At 37.9% G+C, this 20,859-nt stretch overlaps 1 protein-coding gene across 1 annotated transcript in view; it reads right to left on the minus strand.

Moving 5' to 3' along the window:
- Nucleotides 1-2,088: 2,088 nt before the first annotated feature.
- Nucleotides 2,089-20,859, minus strand: part of MGAT4C (MGAT4 family member C) — a 126,542-nt gene continuing 107,771 nt past the window's right edge. Inside the window, exons 3-5 of the mRNA XM_054275787.1 lie at nucleotides 11,360-11,513; nucleotides 7,014-7,161; nucleotides 2,089-5,259 (exon numbers count right to left, since the gene is read on the minus strand). Coding sequence (XP_054131762.1) covers nucleotides 4,103-5,259; nucleotides 7,014-7,161; nucleotides 11,360-11,500 — 1,446 coding nt within the window. The 5' untranslated portion in view covers nucleotides 11,501-11,513 and the 3' untranslated portion in view covers nucleotides 2,089-4,102. The remainder of the gene's footprint in view (nucleotides 5,260-7,013; nucleotides 7,162-11,359; nucleotides 11,514-20,859) is intronic.

A 20,859-nucleotide genomic window follows, 5' to 3' on the forward strand; every position in this document is an offset into this window, starting at 1 on the left:
AAAAGGTGTTAGTAGGAACAATACATGTAGGTAAGTTCAGAACAGATGCATCACAGTCCAGACCACAGTGCAATATTTTCAGTATTTGTGGAAAGTCTCAATCTTATTTCAGTGCCTGGTAATGTTATGAGGATTATTCAGGTGAGAAACACCCAGAAGACAACTCAGCCACTACAGCTTCATGAGAGGGAAGTCCAGGTTAACAAACCTGATTTCCCTTTATGACAAGGTAGCCCATCTAGTTCATCAAGGGAAGGTGGTCGATGTGATCTTGGATTTCAGCTAAGTTTTTGATAGTGTCTCTCACAGGATTCTTCTGGAAAATTATCCAACACACAGCTGGATAAACACATCATGTGATGTGATGTGATGTGATGTGATGGGATAGCAACTGGCTCACAAAGAGCTATAGTGAAAGGGGTGGCATTGGACTCGGGTCCTGTCATTACTGGGGTTCCACAGGGCTCCATTCTCGACCTTGTGTTCTTCAACATCTTCAGAAATGACTCAAAATGCAGGACTAGAAGGGATACTAAGTGAGTTTGCAGATGATACAGAACTGGGAGGATCTGTCAACTCCCAGAAAGGCCCTGCAGAGAGGCCTCAAAAAGTTAGAGAGGTGGGCAGTGACTGACCATATGGGGTTCAACAAGGGCAAGTGCCGGATTCTGCACCTGGGATGGGGCAGCCCTGGATGTGTGCACAGACTGGGGAATGGGATGCTGGAAAGCAGAGCTGTGGAAAGGGACCTGGGATTTTCAGTTGATAGCAAGTTGATCACGAGTCAGCAGCGCCCTGGCAGCCAGGAGGGCCAGCCCTGCCCTGGGGGGCATCAGGCACAGCATCACCAGACAGGCAAGGGAGTGGGTCTCACTCTGCTCTGCACTGGGGTGGCCTCACCTCGAGTGCTGGGGACAGTTTTGGGTGCCACAAAAAGATATTTTATGGCTTCTTTTTTCTTTTTCTTTCCCTTCCAGAATCTGGTAACCATTTTTTTTGTGAATATGATGGATAAGATATGTGTTCAGTGACGGAGAAGCTGGATGCCCTACAGTGAGTGCTCAAAACATTAGCTTTTATAACTGAATTCTAGGATATCCTGGAATAAATGTATTAATTATTTCTTCAAAGCCAGGTCAAATTCGACAGTAAGAATGGTTCATGCCTCTCATTCTTAGCACTTACCAGTATTCACAGCCAAGGAAAGCTTTCTCTGAGGACATTTTTGGGTGTGATCCCCTAACAGTGGTAAAAACCAGATGAGAGATCTTGCTGCTAAGCCATTGTGCCAAAGATGAGATCCATTACAAGTGTTTTTTTTTGAAAAGGAAAGCAGTTTTGTTCAGCTTGTAATTAAAAAATACCATTTAGATTGCTTAGGCTTATGTTGAGAACATTTAATCTGTACTAGCCATTCACATTGTCTGTGGTTTTGATTACAAGAGTATTTGAGATCTTGGGATTGAGTGTATTTTCTAATTTAGAAAATTGCTTCAGACATATTGCATTTCTGAATAAAAGTAAAGGTTCCTGCTTAACCTAGTAATGTTTGTTTTGGCCCTAATAGTTAGAGATCAAGGAAAGTTAATGAATTACATGTTAATGATCAAGTGGATACAGAGGAGAGCTACAAAAATGATTGAAGGTCTGGAGAACTTCTGCTACGAGTAAAGGCTCAGAGTTGGGGTTGTTCAGTTGCAGAACAGAAGGCTCTGTGGAGACCTTATAGCACCTAAAGAGACCTTACAAGAGAGCTGGAAAAGGACGTTTTACCAGGGCATGTAGTGGCAGGACAAGGAGAAATGGCTTGAAGCTGAAAGTAGGTTTAGAATAGATATTGGGAAGAAATTCTTTATTGTGGTAACAACAAGGCACTGGAACAGGTTGTCCAGAGGAGTTGTGAATGCCTCATCCCTGGAGGTGTTCAATACTGGTCTGGATGTGGCTCTGTGCCACCTGATCCAGTGGAAGAAATCTCTGTCCATGGCAGGGGGTTGGAACTAGATGATCTTTAAGGTCCTTTTAAACACAAACCATTCTGTGATTCTATAGAAGACTGACAGCTTATTTAAAATAAAATGGGATTGACTAATCACTAATTGCCAGCTAATTATTTTTGAAATGTGGAATATCAATATTAAAAAGTAAGTCCTTCATAAATATTTATAATAATTTAAAATTAGTAGGTATTTCCCTTTTTTTTAAAGAGAGCTTTAATTTTCCTTTTCAAGTTGAACACGTAGGACACTTTTTATTTATTTTATTGAAGATACGTATGTAAAAAACCAGAGATTTAGGTATATATTAAGGAACAAAGAAGCAAAGACTTTCTCTGGGGAAAAGATCTTTTTCTGAATTAGATAGAAGCATATATCAGAAGATTTATTTGACAATATACCTTACCTCTGTATTGGGTGATTTGCCAAAGCTAGACTCCAGATTTATGAACCAGGAAAATCAATTGCATTGATGTTTTGTGTAGATTTTAAAAATAATTTATCCTTCTGAAATAGCCATGTTAGGTTTGTATGTACTCATCCAGTAGCTAGTTCAGTCTTTGTCAGTGCAAGCATTCTTGAAATTTAATTCTTGCCTTCTAGGTTTAACTAAACCTCCTAAATGCAATCAGATGATAAGCACAGTTTTCATGAGACTGACAATAGAATGTTCATCTCTGTCACACTTGTAACTCATATATTTCTTAGTGTGTCTACTGAGACAATCTAGGGAATTTCTTAGAGGAAAAAAACCCCATAGATTCTCTTAATCTAAATCTATGGATATAGTGTAAATCATATGCTATACAGCTTCCCTGTGTGATGCACTGGAAGCCCAGAGCTAACACTGAAGTCATATGGACTGGAGAAACCTTTCTGCTTATTGTCTAAAGCCAGGCAAAATATATTTATAGGAAATAACCAGAGGCAGTGGGAAGATGTCTACAATACTAATACAATCAGAATTAGAAAACTTAAAAAAAACCCCAAACACCCAAAACCCTCCTAATTAAGAAACATATTAATTTCTCATTGTATTAGGATTCTTAATTTTGTTTCTCTTCTGTTGACTACAGATCATCCAGGACAGACTGGAGATTACATTCACACCCATCTGATTAACCCAGCACATTTTGCATTTGTATCATGCATGGGCAGGTAGATATGGAAGGTATGACAACCCTTGGAAACCATGCTGTAGTATTCAGCTATCTGCACATTTCTCAGAGGGAGTTCTCCATATTGTGAAGGAACAAAATATGTTGAAGCTGAGATCTGTTGAGATGCCTCTCTAGGAGACAAGTGCTGCTCTTGAGGTACCTGGGTTTGATACTGACATTGGTAGTCAAGCAGAAGGCTTGCTTGGTGTGAGGCAATTTGAACAAGTAAGGAGAATAAATTGGTCCCTTAGGTAATATAGAATCCAAGTAGTGCTCATTTCAGTGAAAGGAGCCAGGAAAAAGAACAAAGGATATTTGTTGAGACAGAAAAACAGATGCAATTATCTATTTTTTACATAATTGTCATGTCAGATTTATAAATTTATACATTCCCTTTTGACAAGAAGTTGCAATGACTAGCCACATTATTTTCTTACAGTGCTCAGAAGTAAACTGCCAGTTTCAGGACAGATCTTGTCACAACTGCCTGGAAAAGAAACACATTACCAACTACAGTACAAACGCATACTACCATAGGATTTAAAATTTTTATGTGCATAAGGTGCAATCCAATTTCTTTTCACAACATAATGGTATAATGGTCATAGATTTAAACCTTTTGGCAGTTATAAGACAGATTTTTTTTGTTCTGTATAGTCCACAAGATCTCTCTTACAGAGAAATAATAATAAAAAAGGGTTTAAAGATCTCAAGAGAGGTTTGAGAACCTTTTGTTTTCTATAAAATTCGAAATTTTCAACAAATAAAATGTTTGTATATTGCCTGACCAAACTGGTAAAAAATAAATTGCTTTACTTGTTTTGTGATTTCCCCAGATATTCTGTGTCTCTAGTGAAGAGCTGAAGTGTTTGTTTTTCTGGGGAGTGGCACCAGTTGTGACCCAGTTGATTGTATGCACTCTGTACCTTCTCAGGTGGCCTCGCTTTATTGATTTGGTGTTTGAGAAGTCCAAACGCTAATGCTCCTAATGATCAGCCATTCTTTTTGACTTTTAGTGACAAGTATTCTCATGCAGTTAATATCAAACAGAACTTTGTGCTCTACATCTGTTATTTCAAAATTCCCATTTTTGAACTCCCCTAGTCTCAAGTAAGTTGTACATTGTCTTCCTTTTTTACTGCCTACAATCTTTTCACCTACTTCCAGGGCCCCGTGATGTAAAATGTCATTTTGCCGATCTTCAGTTCCAGTGACAACTTTAATTTTACTGATTTTAATGGGCTTTTCAAATACAATCCCATAGAAGTCTCCAGTAGAAGGAGCCTTGCCCCAGAAGTACTCATCAATGCTGCTGTAAGCCTTGCTTGCCTCATAGTTCTCAAATACATTCATATTGGTGTGCAAGTTTGCAGGTGGGTTGTCAGGGATATCAAAGGACTCCTCCTCAAAATCATCATCCTTTAACTTATTTTCAGCTCCTTTGTAAGATGAGTAGTATCCCATGTGCTGGAAGAGAGATGGCTTAAAACGTATCACTTCCTTTTGAGCTAACAGCCCACGAAAGTGGATGAGCAACCAATCGCAAGGCATTTCTTGGTAAAACATCAATAGAAAATGGGCCAGGCGTGGTAGGTCATGGGAATGGTAAAGCTTTCCAATGTACCCCAGCTTGGAGAATTCCAACGTCACCCAGTAGGATCCTTCTCGTGAGGTAATTACTTTCTTAACAGCAGTCAAAAAATTCTTTGAGCAGCGAACATCATCTTCCAGCATCACATAATAGTCAGAAAGATTAGCACAAAAGTTTAGAAGGAAAGCATAATCTACATTTTGTTTTGATCGGAACTTCACACGGTCCTCGGGGTCATTGTAATTTCTCTTAAGGCCATCCAGTACAGGATAGTAATCCTCAGGGACGTGAATAACTATTAATCTGCCCGCAATTATGTGATGTGCAAATTTCTGTGAAATATCCTGGACCATCCCTTCACACCACGCTGAGTCAAAATCTGCCAGCTGTACTACCACTGCAATTTCTTTGAGTTCCTCATAGCTTGACTGCTCAAATATGGACTTGATGGTCTCAAGCAAGTAGTTTCCTTTTCTCCGTTTTACAGAGGATAGTCCAATTGTAAGATACCCTGTACAAAAGACAGTTCAAACAAAAACTGAGAATCTGATATTGGAAGCAATTTTATCACAAAGATATTCTCCAGAGTTGTGTTTATATTAAATAAACCTTGTGAACGGTGAAGACTGAGAAATTTGGTATGTGAGTTTATTGAGCTGCATGCGACAAAGGACCTTTATTGCCTTTTCATTAGGAGGTGTGATATTGTGAGCAAATGGACATATGGAGACTAGTGTGTTAAACATTCACTTGTTTACTGCCAGGAGTAGCACACTGGGGACAAATGCCAAATCAGTGTATATGTTTATGCCTTGTAGACAAAACCACACATACAATGATAAGGCTGTAAATCTGCCAAAAGAAAGGGGATTGTGAGGGGATTATTCACACCATATTTGGAAAGCAAGGAACTACCAGATGCAGCACTTTTATCATTTTAGCCCTCTAAAAGTCTAGTTACATCTCTGCATAACTTTACAGTTTTATGAATTTTGCATGGATAGTAATTTCTCAGTGTGTTCATTTTTAGGTGAATTTGTCTAGTTTTTCCTTGCTAGTAGTTTTTCTTCTAACCCTCTTTCAGGACTCATCAAGCATTTAAAAGGAAACACTCTTCAATTTAGATATTATTTTAAAGTAGAAGAGAACTTCTCTCCTTGCTTGTACAAATATTTTTTTAATGCTGTTACATTCTTTCTAGACAGAGATATATCTTATAAAACATGAAGTTTCATTTCTGCTGTTTTGTAGTCACTGTCATTGTATTCCTACCAGCATTCCAAATTAGGATTTTTTTCAGATGTTTGCTAATATATCTCTATTTTTGTAGCTTCTCATGTAAAAATTGTTAAGACTGTGTAATTGACAATGTGTACCTAAGTATTGAACCTACTCCAAATTTCTTAAAATATAGTCATTTATAAAAGACTGCTTTGATAGTGATTCAGGGTTTCCCTTGAGGCTTAAGTCTGCTCAAAATGAAGTGGTACAGTGAAGCACAACCCCCAGAAGTAATTTACACTGCATACAGAGACATTAGATTTTTCAAATTTAATCTGAACAGACTTTATAGCTTTCTGCAACTCACGTATTATTTTATTTTACCTTCTGGACTTGGACTTCAGGGTTTTGTTTATGTATGTGAAATGGTTGATTTGGAACCCAAAGGACACCTAGGTATGGCCATATTTCACTTTTAGAGGAAAGTCTTGAACCATGTGTGAAGAATAACTAAATAGTCCATCTGCAGGTGGCTGTGAGAAGAATCCTCCTTTACTGTCCTGATAAGAGCACAGTTCTCCTTTTTAGCACAGCTAAAGGAGCAAGGAGGTCCATTTGCAGCTACTGGGCTGGCAGGATAGTGGACCTGAGGGGTGCATCTGTGTTATGCCAAGCATACTTAAGATTGGATTTACCAGTTATACAGAGATTGACAGTGTGCTCTCAGAGAGTGGTTGCAGAACACCACCAGCATGTGCCTTGCTTCTGCTTCCTAAATCATCTTCCTCTTGCCTGGGAGGAGATCCTTGGAATTATGCTCCCAAAGACCATCCAAGGGCTGCCTGCAGGACATCTACAAGTCAGGCAGAAGGTAATCAGGCTGCTAGGTCTGGACTAGAGGCCGCGCAAGAATGGCCACTAACTCTCTTGGGACTGTCACTGCTTAACTCAGCCCCTGTTGCATGGAAATACCACAGGGATTATATGGATTTCACACCTTTTTAAATTGCCTCATTTTGCAATATTCAAATTGCAGTTACTTACTTTTCCTTGGCAAAGGTGTGCCAGCTAGGTAGCGATAGGAAATGTTTATAGATCCTGAGAAATTAGACAAATCTTTAAAACTGTGAACATAACGCTCTGGGTTGAGCTGGTGCGTGGCTGTCTCTCTGATTAATTGCTTGTCCCCTTCCTATTAGCAGGAAAACACAAATAACAAAAAAAGGGAGAGAGAGAGAGAAATACATTTGTGAATGTCAGTTAGAGAGGAAACATGGACAGGCAGGTTTCCAAGAATAACATTTTTCAGTTTCAGCTTTCAGGAAAGCATGTAGATGTCACCTCATTTAAAACAAAAACAAACAAGCAAACAAAACCCCCCCAAACCAACAGGCATTATTGAATACCATACATTTTGACTACAGAAAATCTACCATAAACCTTCAGATTACAGTAAAAGAAAAAGAAAAAAAATATTTTGCATAAAACTCTGGAAGGGTAGCAAATATTAAATTATTGGCCAAAAAATGTTGTGGTATTCAAAAGAGGGATAAGAAAATATCACTCAGCAACAGATAGGATAACTTTCACAGATGTAAAAACACAGAAGATTTTAAAAAAATGTTTCTAGTGATTAAAAAATATACCAAAACTGCTGCAAAGGAAAGAAATCTAGATCCTGGCATCTGGCTCATTTTGACATTTTTCTGAGAAGCTTTGACTCAGGTTTGCATGTGATCATGCAGACAGTAAAAGTTTCTCTGAATTCGGAGAACATTTTTGATGGCATAGTCAAAATGTACATTTATCACCACACCTCCTCTTCATTCCTCCTTCTTCAGTCCTCTTCCAAGAGGCTTCCCTAGTGATAGTAAAGGCACAGAAGGGAAAGAGTGGCTTCATCAGTAGTGCCCTACCCATAATGTCACTTGGGCCTCAGGGAAAGTCTGCTCCTCAGTCCTTAAGAAAAGAGAAAACATCTAACAGCTCATGAAGACTGTATTTAAAAGTAGGAATGCTTATTTAATTTATCTGGCTTGATTTTAGTCTGATGACAGGCACATGAATGAATGAGTTTGTTTCTTCTGATGTATGCAATATGTTAATGCACTAAAACTTTGGGATCTGTCATTAAATGGGAGCATTGTGCAGTAATAGTACTGCTGCTAACTGAAACAACCACAGGAACTGTAAACAGTGCTCATATTTAATGGCATAAATATTAAAAAATGTGTCAAAGCTATATTTTATAGCACAAATAAATCTTTCTGTCAACTGATCCTACATTCATTTATAGTTCACTGTTTTTTCTTGCATAGAAGTAGTAAAAAAATCCACTTCTGAGCTTAGTTAAGATCTTTGGCAGACATCCAGGGGCATTTACCTGCACTGTTATGCTCTCTTGATCTTCAGTGTCTCTTAAGTAATTTCTCTCAAGTGCTTATGTACCACTTTGCATTTGGTCATAAATTATGAGAGGAAGTTTGATGATCAAGTTCAAGATTAAAATGTAACTTAATGATCTTGAAAGAAAATACACCAAAACTTGAGGAGATTTTCCATTAAAAATATCAGGTGGAAAAGAAAAAAGGCTGGTCCAAAAACTTTCTTTTTTCAAAACCTTTCTTTAGTATCCGAGAAGCAAACAAAACACTGTGTTATGGGTTCCAGAATGGAGCACCAAAATTCTTTGTTTCGTAAGGTCTTGGAATGGAAACTTATTCTGCTGGCTGAGGTTTTGCTACATAAAATTTTTAGAAATAGACAATGTCAGAAGAAAATGTTTTGATTTTAACAAGCAAAATATCTAAACTGACCACAAATATTTTCCTTTTTTTCCCCCTCTTTAATAAATGGCTTTTGTGGCTAACATTTCTTTTTAATAGCTGCTCTTTCATTCTTTTGTTGAATGATGTGCAAAACAGAAATCTGGATTTTTGCAAAAGATTAAAATCTGTTTCTTCTATCTCTGACTATGTAGAGGTCAGTGAAGCAGAGGAACTTGATTAACTCTTTCTGGTTTTCTTCTCTAGCTTTTTCTAGAATGGTTTTGGCTTTCTTCTGTTAACTAAACTCTAACTTGCATTCCACTGTTTGCTGGGAGATTCATGTGGGTGCCATAGGATGAATGGAAGTTCTCCACCCTTTATGAGGATGCCCTGCTCTGCCAAGGATGCTGTGTCAATTACAGCAGTGTAATTCTTTGCATATTGCCCAAAACAGTGATTAGTATTCATAGAAGAGCACAGAACACATGCTTCACTCACAATACACTTACAACTCTGAGTAGGTAGAAGACTCCCTTGTGAATTTTGTGATATCTGGTATATTTTAGCTTATTATGTCTTCAAAATGCTTGATCAAATGCAGTTCATACATTGCAGATGAAACACCTTAAACTGCTTTTCTAATACACATGTATCAGCACTGCATACTGCATGCCCTCCACGCAATGAACTTCAGTTATTTTGCCACATGGGCCCTTACTTTCCATTTCTGCAGCAAATGCCCTGCAGAAAACAGTGAAGGGATTCTCTGGATACGTACGACCCTTTGAGGAAAACCAGAAAGTTTCTCTTCTCCCTTCTTAAGGTTTACCAAAATGAATGTCGTTTTAATACTCTAAACCTTTGAAAAAGACGCTTGTGTCACATCTGGTGCCAGAGACACCCGCACCACGAGCCCTTGCACAGCCTGCTGCCTGAGACTGGGATGGGGGAACTCTGGGTCAGTTTTCTTCCCTCTAACAGCTACCCTCATCCAGCAGGAGATTGGCTGCAATTTAGGGCTCTGAGGACTTTCAGATTTTCATTCCCTGAGGGAAACTGGTTAGCCTGCTGTGCTCAAAAGCTTTTCCCAAGTCTATTTCTCTTCACCACAAACAGTGAAATTGCTCATCTTTTACCTCAGCAGAGAAAACACACCAGACAGGGTGTGTTTGGAGCTGTCAGACAGGGTCAGGAAGTTTGAGAATAAAACTAAATAAATAAGTTGAAAAGTCAACATCCTAACACACTTGAAAAACACTTGATGGACCATAAAGGTATCAAGAGACCTGGAAGAACTCTCAGGAGACTTGGCAAGAGACTTGGCTGAGAGCTGCATGAATGCAAACATGCCAGAACTGTGATGAGAGAAGCAATGAAAGAGAGTGAATTTATAAAAGGTGGCGGGGAGGGGAAAAGAGAAATTAAGAAAAAGACATGGAGCCATCTGGGGAGCTGGCAAATAGGCAGGAAGATTTCAAAAACAAGCCAAGAGGAACACCATTAGCAGTGATAATAAAAACACTTTCAGAAACATCTGGGGGACTTTGAAGCAATTAGTGAACAGAGAAGAAACATTAGGGAAAATGCCAATAAGAAGAAAAAGTGATAAGTCAGGTCAAATTTAATCATAACCGAGAAAAGTTAAATAAATAAAAAAGTGAAAAACCTTTGTGGTACACAAAGAAATATGTCTGTAATGGAGTAACATGCTACAAGAACGGGCTATCTTTTCAATGGCCTAAAAAAGTACTAGCATAATATTAATATTGTAAATATTTACAGTACTGTTATAACTAATTTTATAATTATAATATTTTAAATTAAAATAATGATGACTGTATATATGGTTCTGATAAACAACATAAGGATTTTACTGCTTGTGTATTACAAGTTTTGATATACTATCATGTTTCTTTTCAGATGCAAATGAGATCAGAATTCACCCTTCAAAATATTGGAAAATCCATACTGTCCCCATTCAATTCAAGATAAAGACAGCACTATCTAGTCATATCACAATATAACAAATTCTGTTTAGCCATTTTACTACTTGCAAGATTCAGTTTTAAACCACTATGACTTTTTACTGGGCCCAGTCCAATCTCCAAAGAACTGGAAATTCAATCCATTAATTGAGTCTCCAGGGCTCACTTGGCATTCAGCACTGAAACACCCCTAGGTTACACATGAACCGTAGAGTTGTGCTATGTTGCCAGTAGCTTATTTGTTGAAATTCCTACATAAATATTTCCACAATTTTTTCCAAAATCATAAACTCACATTAGGTTCCATTTGTCTAATTTTTAATGCTGTAGTACTGAACCCATCAGACTAAAATCTGAGTTACAAAAGGTAGGAAACACACAAAATAAACTCACTAAAATGAAATTATTTATGCAAGGAGCCTAAAGTAGATAAAATCGGTGTAAATTTTCTTTTATAATTTTATTTCTATAATAGCATTTAATGCAGTGTTCAGAGGTGAGATTTGCAGTGTATACAAAACATGTTGAAAAACAGCTCACACAAATAGTTCAAATGTAGTTTATCGTCAACAATTTACTGTTTTACTCGGGGTGTTTTACTGTTTTGTTGTTTCAGGATCACTTCTTTGCAACTTACCAAAACATAACTATCCTCAATGTACAAGTTCATGAAGAGCAAGCAAACAACAAGGATTCCTAAGAACGACACTGCTGATCGTTTCCGCAAGCATCTCATTTTATCAAAATATTTCAAGTTGTGTCTCGTGAAGAACTGCATACGGTAGTGTCACCTATGAATAAAACCACAGTATTACAAGAATGGTTCACCTGATATGCATGACAACAACTAAACTTACCTTCAGATGTATCAAATCCCTTCAAACATACATAGATTGCACTTTCAGGCAGAATTAACTTCATTTAAGCATTGTCATGTTAAGGTTTAATATGCAATCTTAACCATAAACTAAGCTTCCTTTTTTTTTTTTTTTTTTTTTTTTTGGTGTCAATAAAGAAAAAACGTGCACCCACTGTCATACCCATTTTAAAGTGGGCTTATGATGGATGTCACTGTGGCAGGAGTGCATCAACAATTTAGTTTGCTATGCTTAACTGTCAGATCCCAGCTTGGTGGCTGGAGATGATGCTGTGCTTTGTTCCCCCATGTACCTGTGTCTTCTCCCAAGGACAGGCCAGGTCAACAGGCAAGGAGGAAATTATTGCCTGACTCAGTGTTGTTACCAATAGAAGAATTCTGTATGCTAAATACAGGTAAGGCACAAATAAGATACCTTCCCTGAAGAGAAAAAGTACTCACAAGACTGTACAATATCAATTAGAGTTTTCCGTCAAAGTACAGACACCCAAGGTTAAGTGGAAGTACTATTTCCATCTTCAGAAGAATGGTGGGTCTCCAGCCCAACCAGACACACCTAAGCAGAGTATTGGGAAATCCTTACCAACCTGATTAGATAAATCAAATAAGGGTGACACAGAGATCATGAAGCCCCTCAATATTTCTGGTCAAGATCAAGAAGGAGGACTGTCTGTCATATTCTAATGTTGCATATTCATTTTAGTAATTTTACTCTGGAGAACAAGATGAACTCTGTTCTTGTCCACCAAATTAGTGTTACACAGTAACACTAACCTGTGTAGGACTGTATGTGTTTGAACAAGATTTGGCCCTAAATTAAAAATCTCACTGCCCAAAGTCTGAGGGATTATGAACAAAACAGCTGACTATAGACTTATTACTTATGTATTAAGTTCTTACTCATATTTTAATTATTTTCCACAGCAATTCATCATTTTTCAATTGAATTTAATGTATAGAAGTTATATACAAACAAAGACTTTAAAGCTAGTCTATGTGAAGTAGTAAAAAATATGATACATGCAATGGTTAAACCCTGCACCTAAATACCTTCATTTTTAAAAATATTGACCATCTACAATGATACAAATTAGGACATATTAGGAGTTCCATAAATGATTTGTCATGTCACACAGAAAATTTTCTGTCCTAATAATAAAAAATCTACCAAGCACAAAATCCAATGCATATTTCTTTTGCCAAACTGAATAACCACATTTAACAGTATAAAATTTGAGTCCATTATACTCCAGAGAAGCAGGAGGTAAATATATCAAATATTTGTAATGCAATTAGTAATTGCAAGGAATCTATAGATTTGAAATGAACTGCAGTAAATGGACACTGGTTGTACACAGAATGCTTTTATATTCACTATGCTGAGAGTAAAACCAATTTACAGGTTGCATGAAGAAAAAAAAGGAATCAGTAACAATATACATTTTTGTCTGTCTTTATTTAGGGTGAGCTGAATTAAAATACCTTGATTATTCTGAAGCTGAAAACCCCAGTGTAGATATTTTTTAAAGTTACATCAAAGATTTTGTTTTTCCTAATATCTAAGCACATTGAAAGTAAACCTCAGGAAGGAGGTGCTAAGGACATGAATCTCTAAACACCAAGCCTCCCTGTACCCCTACAACTCCCTGTGACAACACAGTTATTGCTAGTTGTCTGTGGATACAGCAGGCTGTTGCGGAAATGAAAGGTTGCCCCTGTTTCAGAAAATACTGTGTTACACATACAATTTGGGTTTCACTTTTATTTCACTCTTTTTTTTTGTTGTTGTTCCCTTCTCCCCTGCCCCCTCCCTTCTTCTCACAGTACAATGACTGATTTTCAAACCACTTCACTCTTTTAAAAACCAGTCAGAGGATCACTGGATGGTTTAAATACTGACACTTCTCATATTAGTGGCATTAACTATTCTGACTATTGAAAATGCAATTAGTCTGGGTTAGAGTCCTTGCAGTTGCTGTCAACATATTACATTTCCCTTGGGTTTAAAAAACCAAAACAAAACAAACCAAAAACCAACAAAACTTGGAAATAAATACATAAATGTGTTTTTTTCAGTCACAGGATGAATATATGTGACATATTTGCTGTCTGGACTGTGGTGCTACACAGGTCCCCCATCTTTGCCCTGAGCCACCTGTCTGAAGTCCCCAAGGGTGAGGAAGGGGCTCAGAACCATACTTTCTGGTCATGCTGTATGATATCATTCCTACGTTGGGTTAGGAATAAATATAGAGGGAATTCCATAGGTGAGGCTGGAGGAACTGTCATGACCAGGACTGATGTACGGAGAGAGGAGGGCACAGTGTAGTCAGCGCCCAGAGGAGACTCCCATTGCTAGCGCTGGTGGCACACGACGCCTTTACATCTCTGTTTGCACGTGGAAACATCTGGAAGCACAACATCGTGCCGGGGGCTCTTTGCTCATCCGATCCGATCTCTTGACAGGTCCATGCCAGGTAAAGGCAGGGAGGGCGGGTCCCGTCACGGAGGAGGCGGTGGCACCGCTGGTGACAACAGCAGGTGGCAGCGCAGGCTCGCCCGTGCCAGCCCAGCCGCTGTTGCCGCTATGCCCAGCCCGAGCTGGGCTGGAGGCGCTGCTTGACATCCTTACACCGTAAGCCCTTGGCTAAGAACGAGCCCAGCATCGTCCATATGTCCTCACATCTTCCTCTGGCATCTCTGTATCCAGTCTGTGCATTCCATTTTTTCCTTTTTATTTTTTTTTTTTTCAGGTTATGTCATTCACTTTTTCAAAAACAGTCTCAGAATTTCCTGCAGTGAGACCTCTGATTTTCTTTAAGACCATTTGAGCAGAACATTCACCATTACTAAAAATCTTTGATATTGAAAAAAAGGTTCCAATTCATAATTCAATTCTGAAGGTGCAGCTTTGCTTGAAGATTTTATGCCTTCATTATTCATGCATAATTAAGTAGCTATCAGAATGGTATAAATGCCGTTTGTTTCATAAAGCTGGCATGAAGCAGTTAAAATTATTAATAAACATGCATAAATTATAAATCTTTTCCATTCTAGATGAGATGTGTGGCTTTTCTCAGTCTCTAGAGAGGGAACTTGTAAGATCACAGACCTCTATGCACATGTATGAGCTGCTATCAGACACATATGTGCAGTTTTACATGGTAATGTAAAATTGTAACTCCTTTGACTTTTTAAAACAACACACAGTGAAGAGGTGGTGAGCCAAAAAATGCAATTACATACTTTTACAGCGAGTAGATGCTGTTCTTTATAGGATCTACAAAGGTGTGAAATCTGTGTAAAATGTCAAGAATTGTTTTTCACATGACACTGCAAAGTTTTCTCGTGCAGAATTTGCGACACTCAGAAGAATTTTAACTTTTTTTTAAAAAAAAGTAATCCCAAATGACCATCAAGAAAGACTGTTTTTAATAAGGCAAGTCCTTGAAACCAAAAATGGAAATGAAAATATTTAAATTTATGTCTATTAAAATTTTAAAACAAATTTTGGTTTGGATTTCAATATGGCTATTCCCAAGAGAAAAAAAATTACATAAAGCAAGGAGTTATTTTCCTTTATTTTCCTTTTTTCAGAGAAAAAGACTTTTTGCCATTCATAGAATGATTTCTCTAATTCATGTACACTCACTCTGGTAAACAATTTTATATTTGATCCATTCTAATTCTTCATCACTTTCTGATAATACTAAGGATTTGTGCTTTGTCCTGCTTTTAGAGATTATCACTTAATTTCCTTACATATTTCCTCCATAAACAGATACACAAAAAGGCTCTGTGGTGTTACTTTACCCTTAAGGTTACCTGCACATGTTAAGGACTTAGCCTTACCCTTAACCAGTACAGTTAATTTGTTTGTATCTACAGCTGTACAGGCCTGGAGCAACAAGGTCATCTTCCTATTATATTCTGGTCTGCTTCAGTGTTGTGCCCCAGCAGCTAAAAAAATAGTTGCTTATTTAGAGAGGCACTGGTGGCTGTGAGAAATGGCAACTGAATTATTTTAATATTTTAATATTTTAAAATGAGACAGGTAGATTTACCTGCCACTGTAGAGTCCATATTCCAGGAGGTGGAGCTGATCCACTGCCACATTTATTATATGAGATAATACAAAAATATCTTTCGATTATTAAAACCCTTGTGAATCTTATTGTAATTCCTGATTTGACAGAGACACTCAGAAGCAGGCACTTTATTCCTCAGCTTTGTGATATACCATTCTATCACTTACTGAACTTCTTTACTTGCAGTTCTCAATGTGTTTTTCATTTTTTCTTTTTGGAAGGCTGCACACAATACCTCAAGAATTACATTCAGTTATCTTTATAAAGTCACAAAGGAAACACTTCTAAAAAAAACGAAAGGGAAAAGCCCCAAAACAAATCAGATTTTTTACATGGTTATTATTAAATTTTGCATGCACCATGATTTTCTTATGCAAGAATAACAAAAATGAACCCTAAATTGTGATGTAGAATTGAGCTACAGAGGGTAGTGTACTAGAGCATTGTAATGGATAGGTTATTCCATAGGGCTCAGATAGACTCCTAGGCACATCCACTGCCTTACTGAAAGCCTGAATGTACACATAAAATGTTTAAGGCTGACAGGCAGGATGTTCGCTGCCACTGGCAGCAGGGGAATAAAAACTAGTTTGAAGGAAAGTTAAGTTTAACTCAGAATGAGGCTAACAAATCCAGAGGAGTTCAGGTTTTAAACTAATCATAAGTAGATTGTGTGGCTACACATGCTTAAATAAATGGTTTAAAGATGATTATATCGTCTGAATTCTGAGTTCTAGATACAGGAGGTTAAAAAGTGGAGATATATTAGTAGGCAGATTACTCAAAAGTGGCACTGAAGAAAGGATGGGCTAAAGAAGTAGGTTTTAGAAGAGAATTTGAAAGGTATAATTATCCTTGATCCACAGAAAGTGAAACAGTATTTCAAACACTAATGTAGCATATAGATATATACAGACCCCAACAGTTTTGGAAAAGGGATCAGAGTTTGGGAGGAAACAGATAATTCAGCTGAGGCAAGTTACTGAACAATGAAAAAAAGCAAAGAGCTTAAATTCAAAGCAGGTGTTGGTGGATGAAGTGTCTTTCCAGTCTGACAGCTTCAGAGTGATATAAAATGGAGTCAAAAACTCTGGCTGTAACATTCTGAGCAAAATGTAATGCATTTCTTCTGGCATGGAATAATCAAGTCTAATCAAGGGGAAGAGATGACTAAGAAGTATGAAGTTGCATTGACTTATGTGGTAAAGCACTATCTAATCCATCATTGGATGGATGGCTGTATACCACTGGATTTATTTTACCAAGTAGTTGTAGTGTAAAATATGAGTTTTAGAAAAACAATATAGACAGTGAGTTAATGGCATGTGGAAAAAGCCTGGAAGATAAGAAAAACATAACAAAGAAACCTGAAATAACCCTGAATTTCTGCTCCACAGAGACAAAGCAGAGATTCAACTAAAACAGCATTGGTATGAAGAGAGAAGGAACAGGTAACTGTGACATCCAGGGAGAGTGAGAGTAGAAGCTTTTAGAGATACAGGAGTGGGGTATATGTCTGCATCAGAAATACAGGGAGAAATGCTGTACATTGAAAATAGCACTGGGCATAATTCAGAGAAGAAGATTTTTAGAAAGGTGAGGATAGACATTGTTACACATATAGCCAATAGATTTTATCCATTGACTCATCAATTAATGAAAGGAGTACATGGATGCAAGTATTGATAGATTCAACAGAAGAAAAAACTTTAATGAATAGCTCTCACACAGTACATTTGTACAGTATGAGAGTACTGGGATTATGAGAAGCTACAGGCTAGCAGATAAACTAAATTCCTTGAGTTTATTAGGGACCAGCAAGAATAAACTAGAGGGATACTATCTTCACACCCTCCTCCTCGTGTGAAGATACTTCAGCTCTAGGTCCCTCACCAAAGCACAGACTCTAGGAGCTAATGTCTCAGCAACACTTCCTCCTGTGTTAACTTATACCTCAATGTCCCACAGCCTTCAAAGTTTAGAGCTGAGAGCTTGTAAAGTGCCACGGACAACCCTGTTTTAATAGAATTGCACTGAGACAGAGACAAACATCTTTTGGGGATAAAAAAAGAACAGAAATGTTTGACCAAAGCCGACTAATCTTGATGGAAAGCGTTTCACCTGATGAAAAGAGATTCTGATGAAATCAGTTCATGGTTTTCTCATCAGCACACTGTAGCCTCACATAATAGAGATGTGAGTGCTTTTCAGAGAACTGCAAAATCACAGAATGGTTGATGCTGAAAGGACTTTTAGAAGTCACGTGTTCCACTCTCCTTGTCTGTGCAGTGACACCTGGAACCAGATGCCCTCAGCAGTGTGCAGACAGCTTCTGAATATAGGCAAGGAGTGAGATCCACACATTCTCTGGAATTGTGCCAGTGCTCATGATGTTCAGAGGGAACTTCCTGTCTTTCAGTTTGTGCCCATTATCTCTGTCCTGTCACTGCTGGCTCTGTTTTCTGTTATCTATTCAGGTATTCACATACAGTGTAAGGTTCCCTCTGAGCCTCATCTTCTCCAGACTTAGCTGTCCCAGCTGTCTCAATCTTTTCCTACAGCAAAGATGCTCCAGTCCCTTAAACATCCTTGGGGCCCTTCCTTGGACTCTGTTTGGCATGTCCATGTCTCTCCTTTAGTGAGAAGCCTGGAACTGGGTACAACACTCTAGGAGTGGCCTCACCAGAGCCAAGTGCAGCACAACCCTTGACCTGCTGGCAGTGCTTTGTCTGAGGAGCCCAGGATACCTTTTACCTTTGTGCGAGTCAGGGCAGGCAGGATGCAGGAACAAACATAAAACTCTTAACAAAATGCACAGAGTACATTTACTTTTGTTATTCCACCATCTGGGGATCCTCAAAACAGGACCCAGGCAAACAAACAGAGCTGCAGGCACTGTAGAGCTTGGTCCATGCTAGAGGGTCACTGATCCTGCTGGTTTTGCCTGTGTGTTAGGGGTTTGCACAGGCATAGCTTACCACTGTGCTTGATCTTTCTTGCAGCAGAGAATAAATCTCCAGAATGTTTGACAGGGTGTCTCTAAGCCTATCACAGGCCTATACTATCTAAACACAGATGTTCTGCTTGTCAAACACACAAGGCTAAGCAGCAATTAATATGATATATGTGTTTTTTGACACCCCAGCTGTAAGTCACTTGAGTAGGTGTTTACAATACTCCTTGCCAATTTTCTGTTATTTCCCCACAGTCTTTGCTGCAAGGGCACATTACTGGCTCTTCTTCAAATTCATGTCAGCTGCAGCTGCCAGGTCCTCTTCTGCTAAGCTGCTTTCTAGCTGGGTGGTGCCCAGCATATATTGGTGCAAGGGGTTGTTATTGGTGCAGGAGTTTGAACTTTTCCTTGCTGACACTTGAAGTTTCTGACAGCCCAATTCTCCAGCATGTCAAGGTCCTTTTCGATTGTAGCACAACTCTGTGGCATATCAGCCACTCCTCCCAGTTTTGTGTCACCTACAATCATTTAGTTATTTGTAAACATGTTGTGGAGAAAAACCCCTCAATTAAAAAACCCAAAGAGCCTCCATGCATTTGCATATATTTGTGACTAATTTCAACCTATCATTTAATGTAACCTTAACCCTAAAGGGGGACCTAGGCACTGAATGGTGACAATAATTCTCCATCCTTTTCTGTCTTCACAGTGTTTGTGGCTTGTAAGAAGGCAGCACCAGAGATGAACAGCCCTGAGAGATTTTATCTGATTAGGAATGTGTGTCATTTTTTGTGATAAGTATTCACTTCGGAGGAGATACCCTTGGTGCTCGATATAATGGACCTATGTCAAATATTGAAAGATGTTTTTACCTGGCATCCTTACATACTGCTTCACAGACCTCACATTGTGATATAAGTTTGGGGGACACTGCCAAGATCAAAAAGTAATTTAAGTGATTTTTTTATATGGTAATTTCTAAATATTTTTATTACTTTTTTTTAATTAATTGCATGGTTGTGTCCTTTAACATCTGCTTAGACTAGGTTTGACTTTTTCAGAAGAGGAAAAAAGTCCATTTAGAAAGTTGGCTAACTTTTAAGGGGCAACTGTCCAACTCATGAGATTCTACCATATTATTGGATATTTGCACAAAAGCCATTTATCTGTGAAGGTCATGGTGCCCCTGGGAAGTAATGTAAAATAGATTAGAAAATTAAATGCCAGAAAATTTTTCTTCACTGGCCATACTACTAATTTGTTTCTAAGACAAAAGTTTAATTAGGACTTTCCAATGAGCACCAACTTCCTGGTCAATAAAATAACTCATTTTATATAAAAGGCTTAGAAAACTATGGATAGGTATGTGACGAACAATTCTTCAGTAAATTTTGATGAATAACCATATATAAGATGAAACAAATTATTTACAAAATGTATAATTGTCTTTTAATGTTTTGTGTCTTCATCTATTGTCACATCCAAAACATATTTTTTTATAGTTTATTTTCAACAGAAGCAATCTAGTGTGTGGACAAAATACATCCAAAATTTTTCATCTTCTGCTTTGATTCTGCAGTCAGAGTAACTAGCAGAAACCCAACTTAGATCGCTGAAACTGTTCATTAGTTCAAAACCCAGTAGTCTTGATTGCATTAGTTTGATTTTTAACAAGAAAGAACTAAAATTATTTTTGCTGTTGAGTGGATTGTGTTATTTATGGAATAGTCTGGCCTTGATCAATTACATTATTTCATGTTGACTCTGTAAGGAAGGAAGATTGTGGTATTTTCAGGGTCCCCCATGGCAGGAAGGAAATGATTAATCTGATTCCATGTTCTTAGAAGGCTAATTTATTATTTTATGTTATCATATTATATTAAAGAATGCTATACTAAAACCATACTAAAGAATAAAGAAAAGATACTTTCAGAAGGCTTAACAAGATACTAATGAAAAATTTGTGACTTGCCAGAGTCCCAACACAGCTGGACTGTGATTGGTCATTAAGTAAAAACAACTCACATGAAACCAATCAAACAACCACCTGTTGGATAAACAATCTCCAAACCACATCCCAAAGCAGCAAAACAGTGGAGAAGCAAATGAGATAATATTGTTTTTCCTTTTTCTCTGAGGCTTCCCTGCTTCCAAGGAGAAGAAATCCTGGCAAAGGGATTTTTCCAGAAAATATGACAGTGACAGAAGATGGTTTTAGC

The sequence above is a fragment of the Melozone crissalis genome, unplaced genomic scaffold, assembly GCF_028551555.1.
Source record: "Melozone crissalis strain CALT ecotype California unplaced genomic scaffold, PUWL_Pcris_2 ptg000004l_1, whole genome shotgun sequence".
NCBI lineage: Eukaryota > Metazoa > Chordata > Aves > Passeriformes > Passerellidae > Melozone > Melozone crissalis.